The sequence below is a fragment of the Marmota monax genome, unplaced genomic scaffold (assembly GCF_021218885.2).
Source record: "Marmota monax isolate L192 unplaced genomic scaffold, Marmota_monax_Labrador192_F-V1.1 WCK01_AAM20220418_F8-fsc00065, whole genome shotgun sequence".
In the NCBI taxonomy this organism is placed as follows: domain Eukaryota; kingdom Metazoa; phylum Chordata; class Mammalia; order Rodentia; family Sciuridae; genus Marmota; species Marmota monax.
This window is the reverse complement of record NW_026694038.1, coordinates 1,026,597-1,052,884: the sequence shown is the minus strand read 5'-3', so window position 1 is coordinate 1,052,884 and position 26,288 is coordinate 1,026,597. Positions and strand designations below refer to the sequence as shown.

The window sequence follows — 26,288 nt, the reverse complement described above, 5'->3', positions numbered from 1 at the left end:
AACCTACTGTGTTAATGGACATGGACTTTATTGAGTTGTTTGGTGGTATTCCCTGGATTGTGTCAAGGGAGCCCACAGCCAACACATTGAGGTTACTCACTGTATTTCTGTCACATTATTGTTGAGTACGGTGTTTTCTGCATTGTGATGCTTTGGGAGATTTTTCTCTGGCCTAGTTTTTAGGAATGATTAAGATTCTCTTGATCAACGGACTTTTTAAAGATGAATTTTGTGATCATATTCCCACTCTACATTGGCTGAAAATAAAACATTAGCCAAGTTGATGTCATACCCTTCTAACTATTGGTAAATATGTTCTTGCTGCATGACTGGTTTTGTTCTCTGTCAGTGTACCTGCTTTGCCTTTGAAACACTGTTGTTATTGCTATCTTTGATTTTTTTGAATCAAACAATTGTAAACCATTTTTAAATATATTAGATTATTTTTCAAGTGTAGAAAATGCAGTGTTTTATAATGTTTTAAATACCTTTTTGTTATGATTAAAATATGTCTACATAAAATATTAGAACAACGTCTGGGCATAGTACAGTGGCATGTACATTAAGTGACATTATTGTTACTTCTCTTGTGCTAGCTTAAACTGCCAATTCAAAACTTAATCTTTTTCTGAGAATCTCCATTAAGCTAAATAACGAAATATTTTCCCACATCAATCCTATTCCCAAACAAGTATCAAAGAAAATATTTTCTTTTCAATAGTTCCCCAAAATTTCTTTTCACATATCTCTTTAGAGCACATGTAGTCTTACTTGTTATAATTATTACAGAATGGTTATCTTTCCCAATACTGTGTGCTCCATACCTGGCAGAAAGGCAATCTAGAATGCTTAGAGGATGTTTGCTGAACAGTAAATCCAGGCAACTACACTGAATTTAAAAGCTGAAATCTCAGGTAACTTTGACATCCTTAAGACAAAGAGTTATGATTTTGTGAAAGAAATGAATAAAAATTTCATCAATCAAAAAAGGCATAGGGATTATAACTCTGATTATGATAGAATACTTCATTAAACTGCTGGTGGATGTATGCCTAGCAACATTTTTTAAGTTTAATAAGTTATGAAAGTTGATTTGAGATATGCTAAGAGCAGTGATGACTAATCAAGTACATCCCAATATCAACAGTTCCAAATATGGGATAATAAGAAGATAATGTGATTTGAGAACTCCTATGAACATATTCTCACATCCCCAGGGTGACCAATACCACTGAAGATCCATGGGTGATCTTGTAGATTTCCAGAAAGAAAGCAATCTCACTGAAAATTGTTTTTAAATACATCTCACACTTTGAAAGCAACTGTTTTGAATACAAACTTTTGTCATGAAAATTAGAGTAGACAAGAAGAGTAGAGTTTTAAATTGGCATAATAAATTCTCATGGGTTCAACAATCTGAATAGTAGAGCAAAATAATTGAAAACAACAAAACATTAAAATTACTTTAAAAGCACCATAGTGTGTTTGGATAACACAATGTTACAATATGTTGCAGCTGTTAATGACAAGAAATAATGTTTTTAAGGAAGCAATCTTCAATTAATCATTTCCTCTTTTAGTGGGATAATTTATGGAAATGAAATGAGGCTAATAAACCAGAAAGAATGGGAGGAAAGAAAGAAGTTAAATAAATTGCTTCCTTTTGTAACAACAAAAAAGTCATGATATCCATCATTTGGCCAGAAATATCATGTTGCTAAAGGCCTTATTTAGCATTTGATTCTCTTCCAATATAGCAGAAACAGAAGGCATCACGTTTCAGCTTTCCATTTATTTCACTCTCCATTTTAACCCCATAAATGTCTCCCAAGATTGAAATGTGAATAATGTAACAATCTTAGGAAATTTGATGTCATGTAGAAGAGACAGAGATGGATGAAGTAGGGAACCATGTATTAATTCACTCTCTGATTTCTGACATTAATTTTGATGTTCTCCCTCTTTATTAAAAGTTGAATTTCATAAATAATAAATATAAAATAAAACTTTGGAGAGAGGCAAACGGATGCAAATTATTTTCAATGTTTAGGTTATTTAGCAATTAAACTTCATTACTAGACTCCATAAAAATCAAATTCCAGTTCTTTTCTTCACATTGTATTTTTTAATATTTCTCTCACTAATATTCACTAAAGTCTAGCAAAAGAGGAAAAGAAATGTTGCTCATGAACCCTTGCAACAATGCACTACTTAGGTACAAATTATCTTACTTAGGTTTTCCTTGCTGGATTCTAGGTGATTTTCTCCAGAAATACAAGTGCTTTATTGACAGAAAAGATTTGTTTGACTTCAATGACTGAAAAACATTTTTTTTAAACTAGAAGTACCTTAAAAGTCATTTCAAGGATGAAATAGATCTTAATAGAACTCTTGGAAAGATATAAAACATTTTAAATTTTTAAAAATGAAGAAAATCATTTCATTCATCTTTAACATTCTTGTATATTTCAGATCTGCACAACAGATTTATAAAGTTTATACACTGTAGTGCACTTTAACAACTCTAATATATTTCTATATATATTAAAGTATATATAGGGATCATGCTTATTTATTTATCAAGATAATGCTCAGTCCTGTTTGTACAGTGTTTAGTGTGGTAATTATACTAACTAGATTATCTGTAAATGTTTGTTGGATGTGTTTTGCTTGCATGCTTGCACCAATCAATGTATGCATGATTCTGTATTAAAGTATATTCATGTGTGTTTAATCTATCTACTAAATTGTGACAGATATTTATGAAGTTTAGAGAATGAAACTTGTCAAAAACAAGTACATTTTGGAACAAATACAAAAAGACTTGATTAATTAAGCCTTATAGAAAATTTAAACTTGTAATTTAACAACTTATTAAAATAAATCTAAATTAAACTACATTGTCTTATGCAGTAAATTAAGATCTTTTCTTGATTTTCTTGGGGCTGGGCAGTAATTTTCAACCATTCTATCATTTAGATGTTAAAATTCAAATAGTTTCCCATCTACCTGGATTCCCTGGATTGCTGTAGATTTGTTCTTAAAATGTGCTAGTATGAATATAGATTGGCAGATGGATAAGCAGAGAGAAAATTTTAACTTTTGTACATAGGTAATTATTTTAATCAGGAGAGTCAATAGTATGTTCTTTTTGAAGATTATTATTTTAAAAATATGATAATGAAATTGATGCATTATGAAGTAAAATATGAAGCCTTTTTAATAGTTCCTCACTGTACCTGATAACTTTTGATGGCATAGATTGCGACGCTTCTTAGTATAGAACAAGATGAAACTAGATTACTTAAAAAGTAATACCAATATGAAGATACCTACTATAATATTTGTTTAGTCTACATGGAACATCTGGTATGTTTTATTTTCATGATTTTATAGCAAATGCATTCCCAGAGAAAGCACAAATAATCTACATGCCAGAGCAAAATTACCATAAAGCATTTACTTTAAAAAATCAGGAAACATGAAATTTAATGTTTCACTTACTTTTCCCAAGAGATACCATAAGAGATAGAAAACGCTCTTTGTCTGAAGCAGAAATCTTCCATAACAATAACGAAAATACCATATTGTACTTTAATTATATGTCATCTTTATAACTTTCGGAATGAAAGAAAAATGCATCAAGCTTACAAACCCCTTGTTTATAACAGCTAAACTTTAGTTGTATTACAATTAATCTTTCGTGACATGCTCAAGGAGTTTAATAAGGAACAAAGATAACAGGTAATTCAGACCTCTTCTTTCCTGTTTCATGTAATTTGCACACATTTTATGTGCATGATTGAATTGTTTGTGCAAGGTAACATCAGAAGACAACTATTACTGGTTTTCAGCAGTGACATAGTTTCAAAGGGGTTTATAAAAATCTTAGAATACTATAATGATTTGATTCTAGGATGCATACTCATTTACATTTTAACATCTCTAATAACAGACTGTGTCTCACAATTGTTCTTCATCTGAGTTAAAGTAGCTTTCCTCCAGGAAGAATTCTTTCTGACATCTGCCAGACATGTGAGACCCCACAAACCTTATAGCTTTTTAAATTAAAGCTTCTACCTGAGGTTTTGGGTCTACCCTGCCTATGTGAATTCAGAAAATAAACCTTCATTAGTACCACCTTGAGGTTCAAGGAGTGCTTTTGCCCCTTTTCCCACAGTCATGATTATGGTGGAAGCAGGCCACCTTCCTTGCTATCTTCATCTGCATGGAGTTTATTTCTCATTTAAACTATTTCTCAGTCACTCTGTGTCCCTGTTCCATGCTGGAATCTTTTAGTAGGTTACCCATTTCGGGCAGTTTTTCTTTCTTAGCAGCACATAAATAGTGCTGCATTTTACATTCTTGTCATCTTAGACTTGATGAAATTTGGTTATTTATTAAAGTTGGGGATTTCTTAATGCTGACATCAGCTCATCTATCAAATCTTAAGGCTCCTCTTTGGGCTAAGTGCTCAGATTCAGAGTTGGAAGAAGCTAAGGAGCAGACCATAATAGCACTGCTGCAAACTACTAAATTTATGGCTCCATAGACCATAAAGATGGCATTGCCAAAGATACTTTATGAAATTTGGAAATGATTTTGATGCCAACCAAGACATAAATTGAGATGGGCTAGCTGTGGAGATAATTTAGAAGATTAAATTCTGTGGATATTTTACTGTGAGATGCTAAAAAGGAAATGCATATATGCAGACCAGCCAAGAAAACTATTGGGGAGTGAAATTCAATGATGGCATTAAACTACAAGATAGGGCATAAAATATTTCAAAGATCCAGAAATCTAAGATGATGTTATGATTAAAAAAAAAGTACTGGGACTTATGGTGTATCTTTTTCCTTTCTGGACACATAAATCATAGTAAGGCTCATTTTGGGTTTGTAAGGAAGGAGGAATGGGAGAGAGTTTAGAGGTAAATTGACTTGGCCAGTCATTTTCTTGAATGTAAAGTTGGACAAGCTCCAACTCTGTGCATAGCAATTATTTCAGGGAAGGGAACAGACTGGAAACAACCTGAGACTTCTCTCAAGCATCCTGTTTAAGGTGTGACTGGGAAGACGAGATCTGCCAGCACACATGTATTTTTAGGGTTTGATATTAAGAGCTTTCTGAGTGAGCAGTTAGAAGTGATGGAGAAGTGTGTGCTAGGATTCAAGGGAAGTGGAGCTGGATGTTTTTCTATTTCACTAGGGCTGCTTTGTGTGAAAGGAAGTAGAGTGCCAAATGAGTGTTACAGGTTTCATCTAAAGTGAAATTTCTTTCACCTTAATTCTGAGTTATTTTATGTACAGTTTTTCTATTAAGAACCTCGGGATATGTAAAATATAGAGTGTTACAGAATGTTTACCATTACAGCTGGAAATGATCACACTGAAGTGTGTAATTTGGCTTCATGTTGCTTAGCAGCTTTCTGTGAAAACATCTCATATCTTTATATGTTTCCATATGAGCATATATATTTTATTGAATGTGAGAAGTGACATTAGCAAGACAACATGCATGATTTAACAGGGTTGGGCTCTGGAATTTTGCCCATTTTACTCTCAAATATTGACATCAACTCTTCCAAGGTAATTCACTGATTCCCAATAGTAAGACAGCCTAGCCAAGTGGGAAGGCCTCACTTAGTTTCCAAACATTTGAAATCCACTGCAATCTATTGTGCATATGTTTTATTTTTGCTCAATTAGCAACGTTAGCTGACAAGAAATAAAAAGAATAAAGAGGCCTTCATAAAGGAATGTTTTATCGCTGCAAAGTTTCTAGGGCTATTTTATCCTTTCCCCCCACGTATCACAAATATCCAAGTAGGGTTGTTTACCACAAAAAAGAAAAGAAAAATGATCCTGTAACATCAACTATAGAAATTCCTTTTTTCTCGTATAGTGTGTATTTTGACTGAAGAACTAGGAGAAAATTTATTCATATTTTCCTTACTTGTTATATATGTACTTTTTTTTCACTTTTCATAGACTCTGCCCATTCTGATTTCACACACACACACACACACACACACACAAAATCTTTAAAATCTGAAATACTCTCAAAAGCCCATTCAATGATTAACATTATTTTTTATCCATGGTCTCACTTTTATAAACAAAATCGCTTTGGTCAGTTTTTCCTCTTATATATAACAGACACTCATAACTCCAATATAAATAGTATTTTAAAATACTAATTGGCCTAATAAAGATATTGTACTGATAAACATAAGGATGTATCAGTAAGACTATGTATACATATAATTTCTAACAATTTTTGAAATAGCACAGTGCTCTGAACATGATTGTATATAATCATTATTTATTAATTGGATCTTATGATGGTTCTTAAAAGATTTTATTTCTTAATATGATGGTGTTGAAGATAATAATGTATGACTCAGAACATTTTTCAATATAAATACTAGATGCTGCTTAGTTCAAATCTCTTACTGGAAAACAATAATAGTAAGGAGCTTATTATAGCTTGAAAACTTAAGAAAACTTATTCATCTAAACTGTATTTACAGAATACTTACAATAACCATGATGCTACCTCTGGGGTAGTATTACAGGTATGATCAAGAGCATAATAACAAAGTTTGTATTGATATGGAGATTAAAGTCTGATTGGAAATGAATTCTAATTTTATTTTTTTGTTTCTTTTAGTTCCAATTACTATAACTAACTCTCCAACTCTAAGCAAATAGATTATTTACTCTAATAAATTAATATTTTATAATTTTTTATCAATTGAATGATGTTGATCATAATTCAATATTTTCACATGGAAGACCAGTGAATATTATGTTGTCCAATTGATATATGTCATTTGAAAAAAACTCGGGGAGGTGTGTCAATAAACCATAATACTCATGCAGGGACATTCATAATATTTACTTCATTTAGTGGCCTCTTTCTTGTTTATAATGAGGACAATAATAGGAAAGTCCTTGGCAGTAAAGGTTTTAAATAAAAATGGGTCCTAAATATTGGCTCCATTAGTGGTCACCCTACTTGGATATTGTCATCTCCCAAATAACCCTATGTGGAATTGTACACCAGCACATTCAAACTGTGCCAGAGGGATACCTGGAATTCAGATTTTGGAAGGCAGGCTAGGTGCAATGTATGATAGTTCTTTTTTCTTTTTTAACATTCATTAAACATGAATATTCTACACACCATTAGTAAGTCAAATAAGAGCTAATGAAATTAATGCAAAAGGCACCAACATAGTTTATTATGTTCAGTTAGTATCACATTTTGCAAGTTAACTATTTTTTACAATGAATTGTTATAGTGATGTCATTGACAGGTTTCCCCAGCAGAGGGAAGCATAACTTCATTATTATGTTCATAAATGATTGAGTTGGGGTGAATGAGTTAGATATTTACAAGAATGGTTGATGTTTCAACATTATATAGGAAACTTTGACATTAAATAGGTCTTGACATCTTTTAGGCAGTCTAAAATGAATTTGGTCAAAAGTGCCCAGTTCAAGGGAACATCCAAATATTAATTCAGTGTTGAAGAAAACCATGTCAGTTTACTTGAGCAGAATGATCAAGAATACATTGTGTCTATATCACCAGCATATAAATGAGTAATGTGCATTGCTTATTTTAAGACTATATTTCCTTCTTCAATATACTTAAATGAATCTTTTTGTTGTCCTATTCTCAGGTTGCTTCTCTACATCAAAGTACAAACTTAAATTGGCTTCTTTTTGTTAGTATAAGAAAGCTAAGCTTTGAATCTCATAAGGGTCTAAAATTAGAGTTTATCATGACTGTGATTGTAAAATATAGTTCAATGCTTGTGTTCTTCAATATTTTCTTTCTGCTAGATTTTATTTCCCTTGGAAGACATGGTACCCTGCATGGGTGTGTGTGGATATGCATTATCATATGATTTAGCCTGGTATTTGCAGGTTTAAAGTTGAAAAAGATGACTTACCATGGTGTTGTAAGTCTGAACAGTGAGTCAGTGGGTCTCCATTTCTTATATCTTGTCGTCTTGTGCGTCTAGAACAATTACATTTAAAATGTATTATTGTATTTCTACTTTACCCTCTTAGGAATTTGTCATAAGAATGAAGAAGAAATAAAATCCGCATAAAAGACTCCAGGAACTTATAAGAAGAGATGTATTTACATCCAAACAAAATTTTTAAAAAGCAGTTCAGTATACCTATAAAGAGAAGTCTCCAAGACCAGAGACTTCAAGGTGGGAACAAGTAGACAAATATACCAACATGGTATTAGGTACCTTTTGAATTATCTACAACAAAGAATTTATGGATCTTTGATAACAGGTATTAATAACAGTCAAATATCTAAAAAATCGAAGGGGGGAATATTCCACAAAATTTGGAATCGCAACCCATTATTTCAGGAAACAGAATGAAACTCTGATCATTAATGTGGGAGTGAGGTTGAAAATTAAAATTCCCCTGAATGGTATCTTTTTCTTAATGCTTATACAAAGTTGCTTAAATAGACATCTTTGAAATTTTAAAATATTAAGCCTAGGAATTATTTTTGAAGTTAGTTTTTTTTAGGTTATTTTGTTCACATTTAAAAAATGGTTTATTTAATTATCTTATGGTTAGGATTGCAAACCAATTGACCAGCAATGTGAATAAAATGAAAAAGGCAAAAATAAATGTAGAACTTAAGGGCAAGACCTCCTTTTGCCAGAGTAAGTGAGAAAGGAGAGGTGAACTGATTTCTAAGGGAAAAACCAAATTTGTTTTTAAACATCAAAATTAATTTTTTATACTCTATGGCTCAAATTGCATTTCAGGTTCCAAACAGTCTGGGCATCCTTTCTTTATAGTTTGCTAGTGGGTGGAAAGAAGGAGGGGCCTTTAGCTATTACTACAGAGAAAGATGGGAAGTTTGAAGAACAGACTAAGTATGGAGAACAGTGGTGGGGAACAGACTGAAAAGATTGGGCACACTTGACTATTTTCTGCAGCTATTTTAATGGGTATTGTCTGGCTGAAAATTAGTTATCATCCCTGAAAAAAGCTTTCACAAAGGCCATTGAGAATTGCAAATATGGAATTTGTTACTGTATTCATAAATTTAGACGTCTAAAGTATTTATAGATTTCTATTTGTAGAATTAGTGAGACTATCAAACAGATGTTGCACATTTCAAAATTGAGCCAAGAGAACTTGTGAAACATGAATCAAAAAGCATTTGGGAAGGCATTTTTCACTGCCATTTAACTTTTTGAAAAATGCCATCACATAGAATATATAAGTTGTAAGGCCTCTAAACATCCTTTTCAAAGACATGTAGTGTCAGACCCATGAAATTGGATTAAGTAAAATCTGTAAGGCATAACAAAATAGTGTTAATGAGAATTCCTTGGATCCTGAAGTGTAAATATAAAATAAACACTTCCAAATATATAATGCACAGGTTTTAACTTAGTATAGAAGTGGTTATGGTTTTCTTTTTATCCCCTTCCTTATTAAGAAAAGCTTAAAATTCAAATGGATTATTACTAAATTAAGCAACGTTATTCACATTCACTTGGAAAGGAAGCAATATTCATTTGCAGTTCAAACATAAATTTCACATTTTTTAACATAAAAGTCCCCTAGAGCTAAATGTTTTTAAGAAAAAAAATCATTCTAATTTTAAATAATTTATTATTATTACTGTAAAGACAGCATGTTGTTATTTATTTTAACTACCCTTGGTACATTCTCAGTATATATTATTTTCACTCTAAGCTTTTTTTAAATTTAAAATTCCAACAAAATCAATATAGATACTAATGTAATACAAATATATCATCAACTCAATTTTGAATATTGAAGGCTTAAGATATTTGCATTTTTAATCCATTCTGAGTTATTACTATATTTGCTTATAGGGTTAACATGATACTGTGTTTTAATCCATACAATTATATGAAAGACTTAGGTTGTAGATAATTTAACACTCAGTCAATGCTACCTAAATTTGGAATAAAAAATTTTATGCAACATGGGGGCCTTTTCCTTTTCCTAACATTTTTCCCACACATTTAAAATGACTCAAAGGTTGCAGAACTTATCTCACTAGCTATGGAAAAAAATCATGTTCATAGCTTATTTGAAACTTTAGCTATAATTTAAAAATAAACAAAACAAATTATATTGCTTCTAAAATGCAGTAACTTGGTGACACTGGTTGCTGCTTCATGTTTCAAAAGGTTGATGTGCCATCAATCATTAGGGCCATATTAACAAGCTGCTGTATATTACTTTCATCTATCATTGCTTGTTTCATAAGCAGTAGATATCAATAGAGAAAGGTAACCATCAGTGAATTGCAGAGGATGTACTGAAGTGGCTTTTTGTCAAATGAAGAAAGTATTTTTATTTTTTAAAGTATAAGTAAACCGATTTGTCAACAACTTCTAGGATTTGTCTATGAGTTCTCTGTAGTAAAATCACATTTCCAGGAAATAAAACTGTCTTTAAAGATCCAATGTCTGTTCCTAATGCATTCAATCTTGTATGCAGTAACCCACAGTTATGTATCATCTCAATGTAGTATTGTAGACAACTCTCTAAGTATATCTTAGTAACATTCAAGTTCAAGCATGCCCCCCTCAAATACTTCCAAGTATCATTAAGAATATATATCATTTATAATATATATACTATATCTGTATATATATATATCACTTTATATATATATATATATATATATATATATATATATATATATATATACACACACACACACACACACACACACTACATATATACGGACAGATAGATGGTTGTTTTATTATAGTTTTATATTTAAAGTTTTAACCTGTAAATACAACATGATACAATAATAATACAGAGGCATTTAGATTTCCTTGAGTTAAATAAAGAGATGCTGGATGCTAGTTAATCAACACTTATACCACACACATACAAATATGACTTTTTCTATTATTAGAAAAAAATTAGCCTTGATTTTTTAATGGTTGAGTCCTGATGTTCTCCCTAAGACTCCAGAGGTGAATGAATTTCTTTCTGTAAGAATTTTCTGTCCATCCAGGGAAATAAATTCTCTTATTAAAATGTAAAAACAGAATAGAATGTTTCTAAGGAGAATAAAAGAAATAAATTTTGTTGAACAAAAAAGCCTCTTGCTCAAAGACACAAGGCCTGTTCTAGATCCTGTTCATAACTTTCTGTGACTTTGACCCTAAATTTCCCACTGTGTAAAATAAAATTGCAAAATTATAATTTCCAACTGTAAAAATTTAGGAAAAGTATTGTACTGTCCTAAACTTTCCCCAGTCATTTAAAAAAGCCAGTTGTTCCATTGCATTTAGTACCCAACTTTCCTACTACACATTTTTTCTGGATGTTTTCACTATTTTAAGGAAAAGGGAAAAAATTAAAAAAAAAAAAAAAATGGAAAGAAGCAAACCCAGTTCCAGCCCAAACCTCTTTTATTCATCAGAAGAGGGTGGTATTCTTATTTTAAGAAAGCTCTTCTAGAAATGGAATCAAACAAGGAAACTAGCAAACATTTTATTTTTCATTCCTACCTCTTTGCAGTAGGAAAATATCGAGAGCATGAGGAACCATCCCAGGCACAGTACGGGTCTCGAGCCAGGCAGCACTCTGCACAAGCTTTCCCATAAATATCACATCGGTGCAGAGGGAGTTGGGCCACCCCAGCAGTGGAACCAACATATAGCTGTTGCTGTGAAAAGAGTTTACCAAAACTACTTTGATTTTCAAACCTCCTTTTTCTTAATAGAAAGTTTATTTATTGACATCATCAACACTTAACAACAATAAATGATATCTCTAGGTATAAAAACAAACCACATTGTTAATAGCTTCTTTGAAGGCTTAGCAGATAACAGGAGAGTTTAAAATGGAGCAAGAGCAAATTTTAAGTATTTGATTGAAACAGGTGTTTTTCTAAATATAAAAGGAAGATAAAGTTATCTGTACACCAAGCAAAATGATGTTCAAACTTTGAGTTTTTATCCTTAACATTTTTTTTTTTTATTTTCCCTTACAGATTATACTTTTGTTTGACCAAAGTATCTCTTTGGCTATGTGCTCCAGATGAGCTGGAGGCAGACATCTGATTCTGACTCCTGGGTGCCCTATTACATCACATGTGATGCACCATTTCCTCCTATGAGAGGGAAAGGAAGATGTTTAGGTATTTACATTTGAAAAGAACTTTGGACTCAACTGTCTTGCTTTTGCACTGCCTCCAGGAAGATTATTTTAAGCAGTACTACTAAATCACTTTCCATTCAAAAGATCATCAAAAGGGAAGAGAGTGAACTCTGATGCAATCTACCAAACTAAAAGCACTGAATTGGGCATTGAAGAGCCCGGGTGCTCAGTCTAGCCTTGATAACTCTGTGTGATCATGGGACATTCACATATTTTTTGTAGGAATTACCTTCCTTATCTATAAAATAAGCATGTTTCACAGATATTTAAAGTGAGCTTCCAGATGACATTTCACAACCCTATAATCTTCAATGAAAATGGATATATTGAATGAGGCAGAATAGGGACAAGTAAAAAAACCCAAAATTCTAGCAGCTACTATTTCAAGATTTCAGTACAACTTTAAAAATGCCTTGAAAAAAGTTGAGTGAATGTAACATATCAGCTGCAAACTTATATAAACACAAAATGAAACAAAAATAAAATTATTTTGTGATTTATCCAACATGTACTTTAATTAGTACCATAGCTCTTTTTTCCTTGCACTAGAGGATTGATTGATTATAGCAAACCTTAAATAAAAGTTATCTAATTGCTAAAACATGTAGTAAATCACAGGCGAAAGACTTCAAATTTTTATCTTAATTTCTCCAGTATGGAGATGAACAATATTCAGAAAAGTCACACTTTGAACAATGGTGTTCTCTTTTAACATTAGAAAATATCTAATAGTCATAAATGGACACAATTAAAACTGTATTTCCAAGGACTTTCATTTATGGACAATATATGTATATATAAATAGATAAATTGAATGCAGAGTGAAGTACTATTACAATTTAAGAAATCAGTAAAGTTATAAGGAATGTTTATGTAGAAAATAATTCAGTGCTAAAATCTAAACAACATACTTATATCTTGAGATAAGAAAGGAAAATAAGAGGGAAAAAGTAATACAATTCAACAGTTATGGTTTGGATCTGGAATGTCCCCCAAAGCCTCAAATGTTGGAAGGTTGGGTGCCCAATGTAGCATGTTCAGAGGGAGGACTTTGGGAAGGTGATTAGGTCAAGAGGGCTCTGACCTCATAAACAGCTTAATCCTCTGATGGATTCATAAATTGACAGCATTATTAGAAGTGGCAGAAACTATAGGAGGTGGGGCCTGGTTGGGGAGGTCACTGGGGTCATGCTCAGGAGGGGTATATCTTGGTCCTGGTCCCTTCTCCCCATGACCCCTACACTGTGTGTTTGTGGGTGTGTGTGGGGGGACTTCCTGGCTGTCATGAGGTGAACAGCTCTGTTCCCACTCTCTCTGCTTCACCACAGTGATGGGAATCAGGTACTATGGACTGAAATCTCTGAAGCTGAGGAAATAAATATCTGCTCCTGTTGGTGTCTTTTCTCAGGTATTCTGCCACAGTGATGAAATGCTGAGTATGAAATGCTGACACAACTATGGAAGCATTTATTCTGGTAAATATTGCTATTTGATTCCACTAAACAGAAAACATAAAAATATCATATGTATTACTATCTGCTCAACTTTGTACTATAATTCAACTTTATTCTTACATTCAATTTTAGTATTATATTGAATGATACTAAAACCCAGGACAAATTAAGAAATGATGGTGAAATCCCTGGGAGGAAATGGCAAATAGTATCTTTACCCTTTTACCCTTTATTTCTTTTTCCAGTAGCCTCCTTATCCTTTTAAAATGAATTTAGAGTCAATGGAATCAAAGAAATTTAAATGTGATTTAAAAATAAATGAATATTTAAACAAACAATGGAATTACTTAAGATTGTTGTAGCAAAGTCCAACAGAATCATGGTTGGCAACAGTGAATACAGACAAGCTAATTCACATATTGTGATCATGACTACTTTAAAATTCTACTAACCAAATTGGTCAGTTAATCAAAAGATCTCTATGTTTGTCCAATAACTTTTAAGAAACATAAGCAAAATAAATACATATAGATGTATGACATTTGAGTAGGAAAATAATTATCTAAATAAAACATCTAAATGTCATATCCCTTTAGAAGAAAAACAGAAATAATGTATGGGAAGAATACACTGTAGTATTTACACATAATACGTGTGACCACTGAAGTTATTGTGTTGAAAATCTAAAGTGTGATTAAATGCTAAAAGTTAAATGCAACTGTCATTTTTATTTTGTCAAAATTCTTCAGGATTATTAATGATCTACTAACATAATTATGCTATCCAAATGAAATATAGGGGAGGCTTGCAGGCCTCACTGAACACAATCCAGTCACTAGCAAGGAAACTGATGTGCTTTTTCTGCCCAATTTAACATCTCCACAGGCGTTTCACTATCCTCCTTAACAAGTTGTGGGCCATAGGCAGGACGTGAGCCTGTTTATCCAGAAAATTAGTGATAACACTACTTGTCACTCTTGAAACAACTGCCTTATTTTAAGAATGCCTGCAAGAATGCATGAAATCAAGTCAGGGCTGAATGAAATCAAACTTCCTTCCAGAAATGAAAAATGTATGTCAGGGACACTTTCTTCTCTCATGATATTTTAAACTGTGAAGTTTTTGGTTTGTTGGTAAAATACTGCATTGGTTTGCACTCTTTTAGGTAGTTTTAACAAATTTAAAAGAGAAAGGAGTATTTTACAAAGCTAGATGTTGAGGTAATGCAGTTAGGATTTGCTGACATAAAGAAATAATTTTAAAAATCATTACAGGAAAGAGGATCCCAGTCTAGCTTTCATCCTGGAAATCCCCGGATTTCCTTGCCAACATGTGACAATTTTTAGATTACCAGAACAGGTGAACACATACTTATGAAGTGTGAGATAACAGTATCAGGTCAATAATATCTGCACTCGGGGTTGTTTTAAATACCTTGGAGATTATCAATCTATTTTGATATGTCTATGTGGAAAGGACATACACTGAATTTCATTGGCTCAGTAATTTAGTGTTTTATTCAAGGGATAAAGCATGGTCATAGACAAGACCTGTAAAAGACTTAGAAATAAGATTAGCCAAGGGAAGGAGTAGGGAGAAGATAAGGGAGAAAGAGTGGAATGAATCTGAGCTAATTTTTAGGTACATATTTGAATATAGTACAATGAATCTCACCATTATGTATTTCCACAAGACATTAATTTTAAAAAAAATAAGTGTAAGTAAATAGCAGAATTATTGTTAGAGAAAAGAGAACAGGGGAGGGAACAGGGAATGAGTTGGGCTAAGTACTGTGTGCTGAATTGGAGCAAATCATATTCCATGTATTTATTTCATATTAACCAAGTGATTCTCATAATTTACATTTTCATGCATGTTTTTACTATAGTAAGGGGCTTCTTATTTCACTCTGGCTTTTTCTGCTTACTTATTTAATAATTAATTTCAACTTAGTATCCAAACCTTTTGTAAATTTATCATTAATGTACTGAATTAAACACTGGTAACATTTATGAGGAAAAGATAATTAGAAGTTAAACCTATACTTATGCTGTTCATATCATTTAGTATTTAGAAGTCTTTTGCTTTTCTTAAGTATCTTGCCAGAGCATTCATTTGATATGAATGGAAACACTATTAACATGCTGCCCTTAACTTTTGAATTCATGCAGTTTTAGAATTTGTCATTTGGTAGTGACAATTTTTCTGTTTAGCCAAATTTAAAGTCACATTTTATTTTCTTGAGCACACTATCCTAGTAAAAAGGAAGAGATCTGCCAAAAATGTATAGCCAGTGCTTAATTTTGTTAGCCTATAAAGTACATTTTGTTTGCATTTTCAAAGTAAAATTAAGTTGTAAACATTATTCTGAAATATCTACTCATATTACTTTTAAAGTATATATATATATATTCATAAAAATGGGAATCATTACTGAATATTATGTAAATTATATTTTAATGACAAAGAAGAATTGGTATATTTCAACATTTATAACAAATAATGATTCAGGAAATACATTTTAAGACACAGATGAGACTGGTCAAAAACATAAGGACAATGAAAACAACCTTTAATTTTCATTCTACTAGATTATTTTTAGGAATGGTATTTCTTTGCTCTTGGCTCCTTATAAAATTGTTAATCAATCTGTGAAATTTGATGGACAATAGAGAAATCTATACATTTTAAATACAAACTTAACAAAATATAATGTTGATGGTAATACATTATGACTTACCTGCTTAGTGGAAAGCTCCATTGCTGAAATAGTAGTTGGTTCCTAAAGAAGAAAAAATTTAAAATGGTCAATTAGAAAAGTCAGTCATTAATCAACACAAGGCACCAATACATAAGGTTTCAGAGACATAACTTCGGTTCTCACAAGGAGCAATATAATTGGGAAATAAGACCCATGAAAGAAACTGCATAGGTAAATGTCAAATATGTGGAATAGACAGTAAAATTATGTCAATATCATTCAGTCCAGTCAAAGGTCATGAGCAACATATCTGCAATTGACCAAGTTGGGTTTACTGCTCTTTGCAGTAAGAGAGAAAAATGGAAAGGACTTTTTATATGGGTTTGTGTTAGGTGATTGGGGAAGGGTTTTTAAAAAATAGGGCTTTTCTTGACTTTGGTCACTGTCTAAAAGTGGGGGTAATTCTATGGTTAGGTATATTCATAAGTCATTTTGAAGGAGAGAAGAACAGAACAAGGCTAAAGCTATTACTGGTTTACTTGTGTTTGGCAAAATGAGGGATATTTGGTCATTTTTGTGGATTAGATAATGTTCATGTCTTGGTCTGTGTTCAGACATGATTACAGAATGGTCTTGCTTCTATCTTAATTCATCACTTCAGAATGGCCCTTTCTGACAATGGTCTTCTGTGAAAATTTTATGTTCAACTGGAGAACAGTATGGCTTGGCTAAATGTGCTAGGTTGGCTCCTAACAGCACCAATGAGAGCTAACAATAAATACCAGGCAGGGTTCCAGCTGTCAAGGACTGCAAGAGCTCAGTTGAAATGACATGACTTTATTATTATTAAAATGTATGTTTAATGTGCAAAGACCTATACTTCAGGTCTTTGCCACAGAATATAATCTCCTTAATGCCTATCAACAGGCTAGCAAAGAGCAACATAAGTAATAACGGGGAAACTAACAATTACCAATGCACTTGGTAAGTGTTCTAACTGGAATTTATTGTGAATGTATATAGACTTGTACAAACAAATCCTGTTCCTTGATGCACGTAGCACCAAAAGGTTGTATGTTCAGGTTGAACATATAACCTTATATTTCTAGACTCACTCTTATTGAACATACCTTCTATCATATCTGCTTCAAGGACTAACACAATGGGAAGAGGAACATGCTTCTGGGTTTCAAAAGAGACTGATGAGAAAGAGAAGTAGTTGGAAAGGATGATCTTAAAAGACCTCATTGTGTGAGGTAACTGAAGCTAATCCCAGAAGAAAATATATAGAGTTGGACACTGAAACCAAACAGCATGGACTCAAATTGTGACTCATGACTGACCAGAAGTGTGATGTTGGCCAGCAATGTAAATTCTTTGTAATTCAGTTTTCTCCTCTGAAAAATGAGTATGGTGGTATTTTCCTCATAGGGTTCTTGAAGAGACTAATAAGTTCACACATGTAAAGGACTTCATAAATGCATTTGATGAATGGTGTTTTACCAAATCTTTTCTTTCATCTCTGTCTCTGTCTCTGTCTCTGTCTCTAACACACACACACCACCACCACCACCACCACCACCACTACCTCCTTGTCTTGCTTTTCTCCTTAATGCTTATCACTATCTGTATATATGTATGCATATGTGTGTGTGTGTGTGTGTGTGCATTTTCCTTTGGATCCTCAATTCCTCCTTCTTGAGCTTACCACGTAGTGTGCTTTGGGGTGGGTTAGAAAAACTCACAATTTCATCCCATCCTAAAGCTAAGTCTGAGGTAAAAGCAAGAGTGTGGGGCTGGGGATTGACAGGAAGATGTAAAAGTCAATAAAGTGTGTGTTGTAGAAATTACCATTGAGAGGAAATCTGAGTGTAGTAGATGATGATTCACAAAATTGTCCATTGAGATTTGTACCAAGAAAAGTATTTTTCATTTCATTACTTATTGGAGCCTTGCAGAGGTGCAAAATCTCCTACATCCCCAGGTATAAATCTTGCTTACATTTTGGCATTCTGTCAGAAAAGTTCTGCAGCGGAAAGTGAAAGACTCTCAGCAGGAATTAGAGTCAAGGCTGACAGGACATGAGGAGGGCAGCAGCCATCTTCTATCACTTGTTAATTTGAGACAGGGATTTTGGCTGATTAGCTACCATACCCCTAGAACCAAAAATTACACCTAATATTTACAGTTTTCAATAAATATTTGTTGAATGAATGAATGGATTCTCTATCAATTTCCCCCTTTCTCTCCTACTTATTTCTTCAACTTACTCCCCTATATTCTTATCTTTTGGATGCAAATAAAATAAAGGTAGCCATCTTATAAAATGTCTTTCCTTGATTCTTCTACCTTAGCTTGAGTTTCTTTAAAAATAATCTAAGTAGTGTATTCTTGCTGTCTTTACTTGTACTTCGGTCATGCACCTATCAACCTTCTAAATCTGTTCCTCCTCTGGAGAGGCAGTCTACTATCCTCAGAAGCAGAAATCACCAATGAACCCTGTATTGTTGAAGGAACACTTTCGGGACTGCAATGTTATTATTGGAATTCTCTATTTGATGGGCACTATTGATAATTCTTCTCAACTACTACTTCTACTAAATTCCAATATGCCTTAGGATTCTTCATTGGCTATTTCTGTTAGCTCTTGTCACAGTCTTCATCCCATCCTGCAACTATCTCTAAAGTGTTTGCCCTCTGTTTTCCACTCCTTTCTACTCTCCCTTGGATGTTAACCTTCTTTCTTCAAGTACATTAAATGTAGTGGTGCTAAGTACCTCCATGTACTATAGAATTACAAATCTCCACATCAAACTTGATGACTGAACTGAGAACAAAATTTTCTGAACAAATTTAGGATAAACTGCCTAAGATGCAAATGAGACAAATGATTTACAATATTCATTAATTTAATAGAATAATTTAGAGATTCCTGTTAAGCTTCCATTTTCATGACTTAAATGAATAACAGTAATTATTAAATATAATAATTTTCCTTAGGAATTATCAATCATTCTTACCAATTTTATCAATGTGGAGATATGATTTTTAGCAATCAGTAGCATCGCATCACAAAAGTATGAGAAAATTCATCATAAATACTCTGATTTAAAAGATGAAGCTGAAGATATTATTTAAGTTTGTACCATACTGGAATAAATGAACCAAAATGGAAAATTTAGAAGAATTAGGAAAACGTTGCATAGCAATTCCTTCTATTCCAACAGTTTCACATGAAAAATAGTTTTGTGGTTATATAAGCAACTGACTTCATGGAAGAAATTTTACAGTCAAGGTGCAAAGAAAATGATGCTTAGGCAGAGAAAAATTAAGAGTGTAACTGAAGTGAAAGTTAGCTATGTCTAAATTCTTTGCAAAAATGAAGCTGATTAATATTCATATGTTTCATGTTCATTGGCAAACATCTATAAGGCAGATGAAAATGAATTATTTCACATATAAATTGCAAAACATGAAACAAACCCCAACACCCACCAGACTCATGCCATATTATGTTTTAGCATTCTTAAATTAAGATCCTAGAATCCCTTAATTAATAGAACATTATTTATTATTTAGACCAGGAAATAAATTACAATTTGGAATAATATGTGTTATATATTGCTTGTGGTTGAATTTTAATAGACAATACATTAAGATGACATCCATTTAAATAAACTATTTTTTTCTGAGAAATAGCTGTTGGTGAATATGACTTCCATTTAAAACAGATGTAGCTTCATAAGCATTTTTTCATGAAACTGGTTTCAATTGCAAATTTAATTGGTGTTCAAGTAAAAATGAAATTAAAAACTTAGCATCAATTCAAGATTTTCTATGACTACAATTTACCATATTTTTTCCAGATATTTTAATCTCATTCTTATTAAACTTTTGCACTTGCAAAGCTTTTCAACCTGCTGATCCCAGGAGATTCTAACATAGCTCACTGGATGCTAAGCACGTGGACGGTCTTTTAGAATGAGTTAATAGGCTAGGTTTTGGAAAGCATCAATTATGTTTTACATTTGAATGAAAATTAAACTCTTTCATTTGTTTGCTCAGCTGTTCATGGAATATTGCATAAATTGGGCTTAAAATGCATGTGTTATTGATGTAACCGCCTTGCAATCCTTTGCAGTCAAAAGACTATAAATAAAGTCCATTGTCCTATGTGCTCTGCAATTCCATGTGACACTTCGCTGTCTCAAAAATAAGACTCTCTTGGTCTGAATTAGAAAGAATATCCCACGCTTAAAAATAAGTAAAAATCATCGTATGTTTGGCTTTTGATTCTTCTGAACATTTTAAAAAAATAAGGTACAGATAAGACAATTTCAAGAATTTTACACCTATAACTAGTTCACAATAGCTAACATTTAATATTAAGCTTAATTAAAAAAAATTAAAAGTTTTTGTAATCAGAATATTCATTATGAGAGGAAATTGAGGCTAACTTTAACTAGCTTTTTCAGAATGAGTAGTTAATATGATCCAAATTCAGATTTATCATGGCAAATCATATTTAGAATTTGGTGGTGTCTTACTACATTAATTCCATTTCAAATACTTAATTGTGAATCAGTAATTTCTTGACTCCTATACAAATGTCAATTTTATTTCACCTCTTATTACCTGTTAAAATTTTTACTCTAAAATGGAAATTCTTATTACCAAGGATTATTTTTCTTTCTAGAGTCTGAATGGGACTTTATTCACCCAGAATAAAAGTATCTTGAATGTAATAAAAACCATTGGAATGTTCTATGATTAGCTGGGGTATTTTCTTAAAGCCAGTCTCAAGATGGCAGTGGGCATGATACTGGTTTTATTCCAAGAATTTGTATGAGGTTTGGTTATTCAGTCTAGTAAGCACACATAATGAACACGGTCTCATGGAACTATAATATGGTAAAATTAACTGGTTGGTTAAATGTGCTTTTGTGTGTGTGTATGTGTGTGTGTGTGTGTGTGTGTGTTTAAATCCAAGTGTATCAGGCATAAACATGACCCTCACTCTGTATCTTGTCTATTTATCTTGTCATGCTATCATAATGCTCACATCGACCTTCTTTTACTATATTTCATTTTAAATGGAATGACACAAGACTCAAATGAAACATAGAAAATGTGATATTTCTCTGCTTGTTTCACTGTACATGGCTATCCCTTTAATGTGTTGTGTTTTTTTTCCTGCACTACAAAATTAAACAAAGCTTGACATTGAAATATTCCAATTGCTAGACCACAATATATGTATGAACTTTGCCTGATAGAATAGAATGTTGAAAGTAAATATTTCTCTAAACTCTGCCCAAATATGTTTTGTCTACTTGAGTGCCAAAGTAATAATAATGACAACATGCATAGCAGAGAATGTGGAAGAAACTAGAACATTTTCTATAGAAGGAGACGTGCTCCTAGTTGCAAACAGACTTTAAAAAATTGTGGACAGCTAAATAACTCCTTTATTTTTATTTTTAATTTTTTTTAATTTTTATATTTTGTAGTTGTAGGTGGACAGAATGGCATTATTTTATTTGTTTTATTTTTATGTGGTGCTAAGGGCCAAACCCAGTGCCTCACACGTGCTAAGCAAGCATTCTGCCGCTGAGCTACAGCTCCAGCCCAGCTAAACTTTAAACTGTTTCTATGGCAGTACAATATTACCTATTTATGTTCAATTATTAGAGACAAACAAAGAATTTTTTTAAGATATCTGCTAAACAAATAATCTATCAGTTATCACAAATATAAGACGATTGTAGGGCTGGGGATGTGGTTCAAGCTGTAACACGCTCACAGGGCATGCGCAGGGCGCTGGGTTTGATCCTCAGCACCACATAAAAATAAAATAAAGATGTTGTGTCCACCGAAAAATGAAAAATAAATATTAAAAAATTCTCTCTCTCTCTCTCTCTCTCTCTCTCTTCTCTTTTTTTTTTTTAAAAAAAGATAATTGTAGATTTCTCTGGAAACAAGAAAATGCTAATAAATTATAATAAATTATTTAATAATTGTATTTGCAAGATCATTGGCTTCGAACATCTCATCTCTGTTTAGTCATTTTAACAGTTCACTTGAAATTAGAATCTTTTTAAGTTGAAAATTTTATTAATATCCAAAATAATATAGGTAATATAAACTTAAAATCCTAGAGATATGAGAAACAAAATTTAGCCAAAATACAGTATCATTGAAAAATTATGCATGCTTTGATTCATATAATCCCAGAAAATAATAAATAATAGGAATAAAGAATAGTATTCTCAAATGTCATGATATCACTTGAGACAATTCTCCAAAATACAATGTAGTTAAAAAGTCAGGCATTGAAATGAAGAGTTATAAAACTTAAAAGCCTGTAAACTGCATGAGCTCAGGGACCATATTAATAGAGTTCATCTTTGTACCCCCCAGTTTAGCATTATGCTAGGATCAGGATGGATACCAATATATATTTATTTGCTGTTGAATTGATAAATGAACTCTATTTTAAGGACATACAACAACTAAAGGGGAATCAGAAAAGGAACATAACTGACTAATACAAGTAAAGGATTCCAGAAATAATTTTAAAATGCTTAATATATTTTAGTGTCTCCTATACCTTTATTTGCAACTGTGGTGGCAATATAAACCTTCAAATACATAAAATTGGTTAAGGTTTCTTTTGATCAGAGAATAATACGGGACCAGATTACCAGAATATTTTGTTTCTGTTTTTAGTTTAACTTCTTTGTACTCTGGAACCTCACTTTAAGGATGGTCTAAGGTCCTTAAAATCTTAAATTTCTCAAATGTCATTTTCGCATCAATACAGCTTCATTCATTCATTTATAAACATTGATTGGGAATATATTTCAGGCTCTGGAGAAATAACAATGAACACAAAATGGCAGTTTATAAATCCACTTCTTAATGTGCATAATTTATTTGCTAAATCTCAATGGACTCTGCAGTGGAAACACAGTCCATTTGGGTAATTGTATTTTTTAAAATTTATAGGCTAAAGTATCAATGTTTTTGTTCACTGAGGTAACTTATCTGACATGGTAAATGAGAAGTCAACACTTTATACCTAACATAAAAAGTTAAAGTACTTGATTTTAAAAATCAAAATTTTGATGATTTTTTTTTATTTTGAAGGTTAGATGGATTAGTAGAAATGGCTATTGGAAATGTCACTTACTTTCAGTTTAGCTCAATGAAAACAATAAAATAATATTAACAATAGCATTTTGTCCACAGTGCTGTAACTGTCCTTGGTACTTTAAATATGCTGTCTCTCATTCTAATCTCCTGGTGAAGTGCATGTTGATCTCATTCGTTTATTGATGGGAAAGCTCAGTGGAACTGTTTTAGTGTTCCCAATAGAATCATCATGTAATATGACAGAGAGGCCTAAACTTTTCCCACTAGAACATTGTTAGTCTAGTACTGAAAAATGTTTATGTCACAATTTACAAAGCATACATGTTTCAAGGCTAATCATAATTTAACGGATTTAACATATAAAACACTCGACATGTTTTACTTCATTCTCTTTTGAAAATCTTACTGAATGATAAAAAAAAAGCCTGTTGATGTGAGTACACTAGTAAAAAAAAAAATTAGTAGGCTAAGAGAGTGTTGGGAATACTTTGCTTTCCATCAAATATTGAGTCAAATGGAAATTTTAAACCAGCACCTTTATTTTATAGATAAATCATCTGTGCCACCTGGAAATTAAAGAGATCACTTGAATTGTTCAATATTTTGTCATTTTTATGTTCACCAATTTCCTCCAGTTCATGTTTATTTTGCAATTATAAATATCTTAATATGTGTGTCTTCTATTCTTTTATCAAAAAACTGAAATATCATCTTGTATAGGAATCTGCTTTTCATATATCATAAATAAATCTATCAAAGTGTACTGGATTTAAACTATTCCTATCAGCTAGCTTTCTAGAAAGAACTGCACATATAACATACATACTGTACTACCTTGGTTTTCCTCTTTCCCTCACCCCATGTCCTGTGCTTCAACTCTAATTTTCCCAACCCTATGCAAAATTACCTGGACTTCTATGACTCAGGACAAAGAGACAAATATCTATACATTCCATAAGTATGTAGACTAGAAATCTATAACAAATTTGTTGCTAGTGATATAAAAATATCAAACTTCCTTTAGTTAACAAATTTCTTTTAAAAATCTGATAAAACAATTCATGAATAAGCTAAAAGTGATTAAAATGACTTCATGACTCTGTCATCTTGAATGTATTTCTCCTAGTATTCACGCAAGTTGCATATCATCACTGTTATAGCACAAAGTGTGAAAGAAGAGACTTTAAGAAGGGGAGGAGTTTATTCATTGAGGTAACTTATATAAATAATATAAAATGTAAATCATATATTTTATCATTGAGAAAACAAAATATGAGCCAAGAATGTATTTCTTTACCTCTTTAGATTGAACTAGCCCTGAAAGTTTCAAGGTTTATTTTGACTAGTGTCTGGCTTTCTAATTGACAAGCTAATTAGAAGAGTATGCTAGACTAGTTGTCCTTACCAAGTTCAGTGTGCGGCTGTCCTGAGGGAAAGAAGTACAACCGAACTTGTTGACACTTGAAATTAAGCAGCACTCACCCGAAAAACTGTCATTTCTTCCAGCAGAACTTCTTCTAAATCATGCCAAGTCTCCTTAGGAATTGAGACTACTTTAAGAACGGTCCCAACATCTTAGAAAGAAAAGAAGGGAGTAGATCATAATTTAAATAGACTTGAGCAGAGTTCAGTACTAATGGAGACAATCAGAACTTCTCGAAAAAAAAAAAATTGACCTTAATCTCCCTTTTAAATTTTTGGGAAACATCAGCAAATTACACATTAAAATGTATATCATGAAATTATAGACTATAAACCATAAAGATAGCTTTGGAATATTAAAAAATCGAGTTTTTTAGAAGTATATTAATCTTTGAAGAAGGTTTTTTTCCCAGAACTGCATGATTTTAAAAAATGTATTAAATCACTACAGAAATTGATTCAGTTGGATTAATTCAGTTTATTTTTTAAAAACAATCACATTATCAGGAGTCTCAAAAAATAAAAACAATTTTTTAGCAGTTTGACAGGACAGGTTTTTCCACATTTATTATGAAATGTGGGTACTACTATGAAGACTGAAGGAAGATACAAGATGTAAGGAATGCTGTCAAGCAACAGAGGTAGTGATATCCTCAGAGTCCTGCCTGTAACTCCTGTTACCTGAGAACTGTCAGTACTCAGAGGCCCTTGAAGAGAGACCAGTGATCATGAAGTTATGAATTGCAGCAACAAATTCTCAAAATAAACCCTTAGACATGTATGATTATGTCAAAATGAATCCTAATATTGTGCATAACTGTAATGCACTAATAAAAAAAACATTTAAAAGTAAATAAGATGTCTTATTACAGTAGTTTTCCAACAATGCACACATTAGTTAATGCATTTTAGAACTTTAAAGAAAATTAAAATTCAGAAATATAAATAATAAAAGCAATTATATTGTATACATTTTGTAGATATTTCATACCTTATTTATTTTATTTCATTATCAAAAGAGAAAAGTTGTTTAAATGACAAGTGCCAGCACTTTTACTTGAAATTGGTTTAAGGATGATATTGATTTTCAACATATGGTTATGTTCCTATTCCTTGATAAAATCTACAACAGTGTCATCCTAAACTTAAAAAAATCAACTCTTGGACATTTCAATTGTGACTAAACTTGATTGATTCTTTTTAGCTTTACTTGGTCCATTTTAATCAAGTTTAAATGACTATATATGAAGAAAACATGACCAATAAAAATATGTTATACCAGAAAAACAATTAAATGTATTTATGCTGTTAATAACCGTTTTCAGAGGACCAACAGGA

The 26,288-nt window shown here is 32.1% G+C and overlaps 1 protein-coding gene across 3 annotated transcripts in view; it reads right to left on the bottom strand.

Annotated features, from left to right (window-relative positions):
* The window catches only part of Sema3a (semaphorin 3A), a 445,988-nt gene that overhangs the window by 11,095 nt on the left and 408,605 nt on the right, over positions 1 to 26,288 (bottom strand). For all 3 annotated transcript variants that reach the window (XM_046464206.2, XM_046464207.2, XM_058585486.1), the window contains 4 exons: positions 25,011 to 25,102; positions 16,413 to 16,454; positions 11,567 to 11,724; positions 7,967 to 8,034 (listed from right to left, as the gene is read on the bottom strand). In XM_046464206.2, the coding sequence (XP_046320162.1) occupies positions 7,967 to 8,034; positions 11,567 to 11,724; positions 16,413 to 16,454; positions 25,011 to 25,102 (360 nt within the window). The remainder of the gene's footprint in view (positions 1 to 7,966; positions 8,035 to 11,566; positions 11,725 to 16,412; positions 16,455 to 25,010; positions 25,103 to 26,288) is intronic.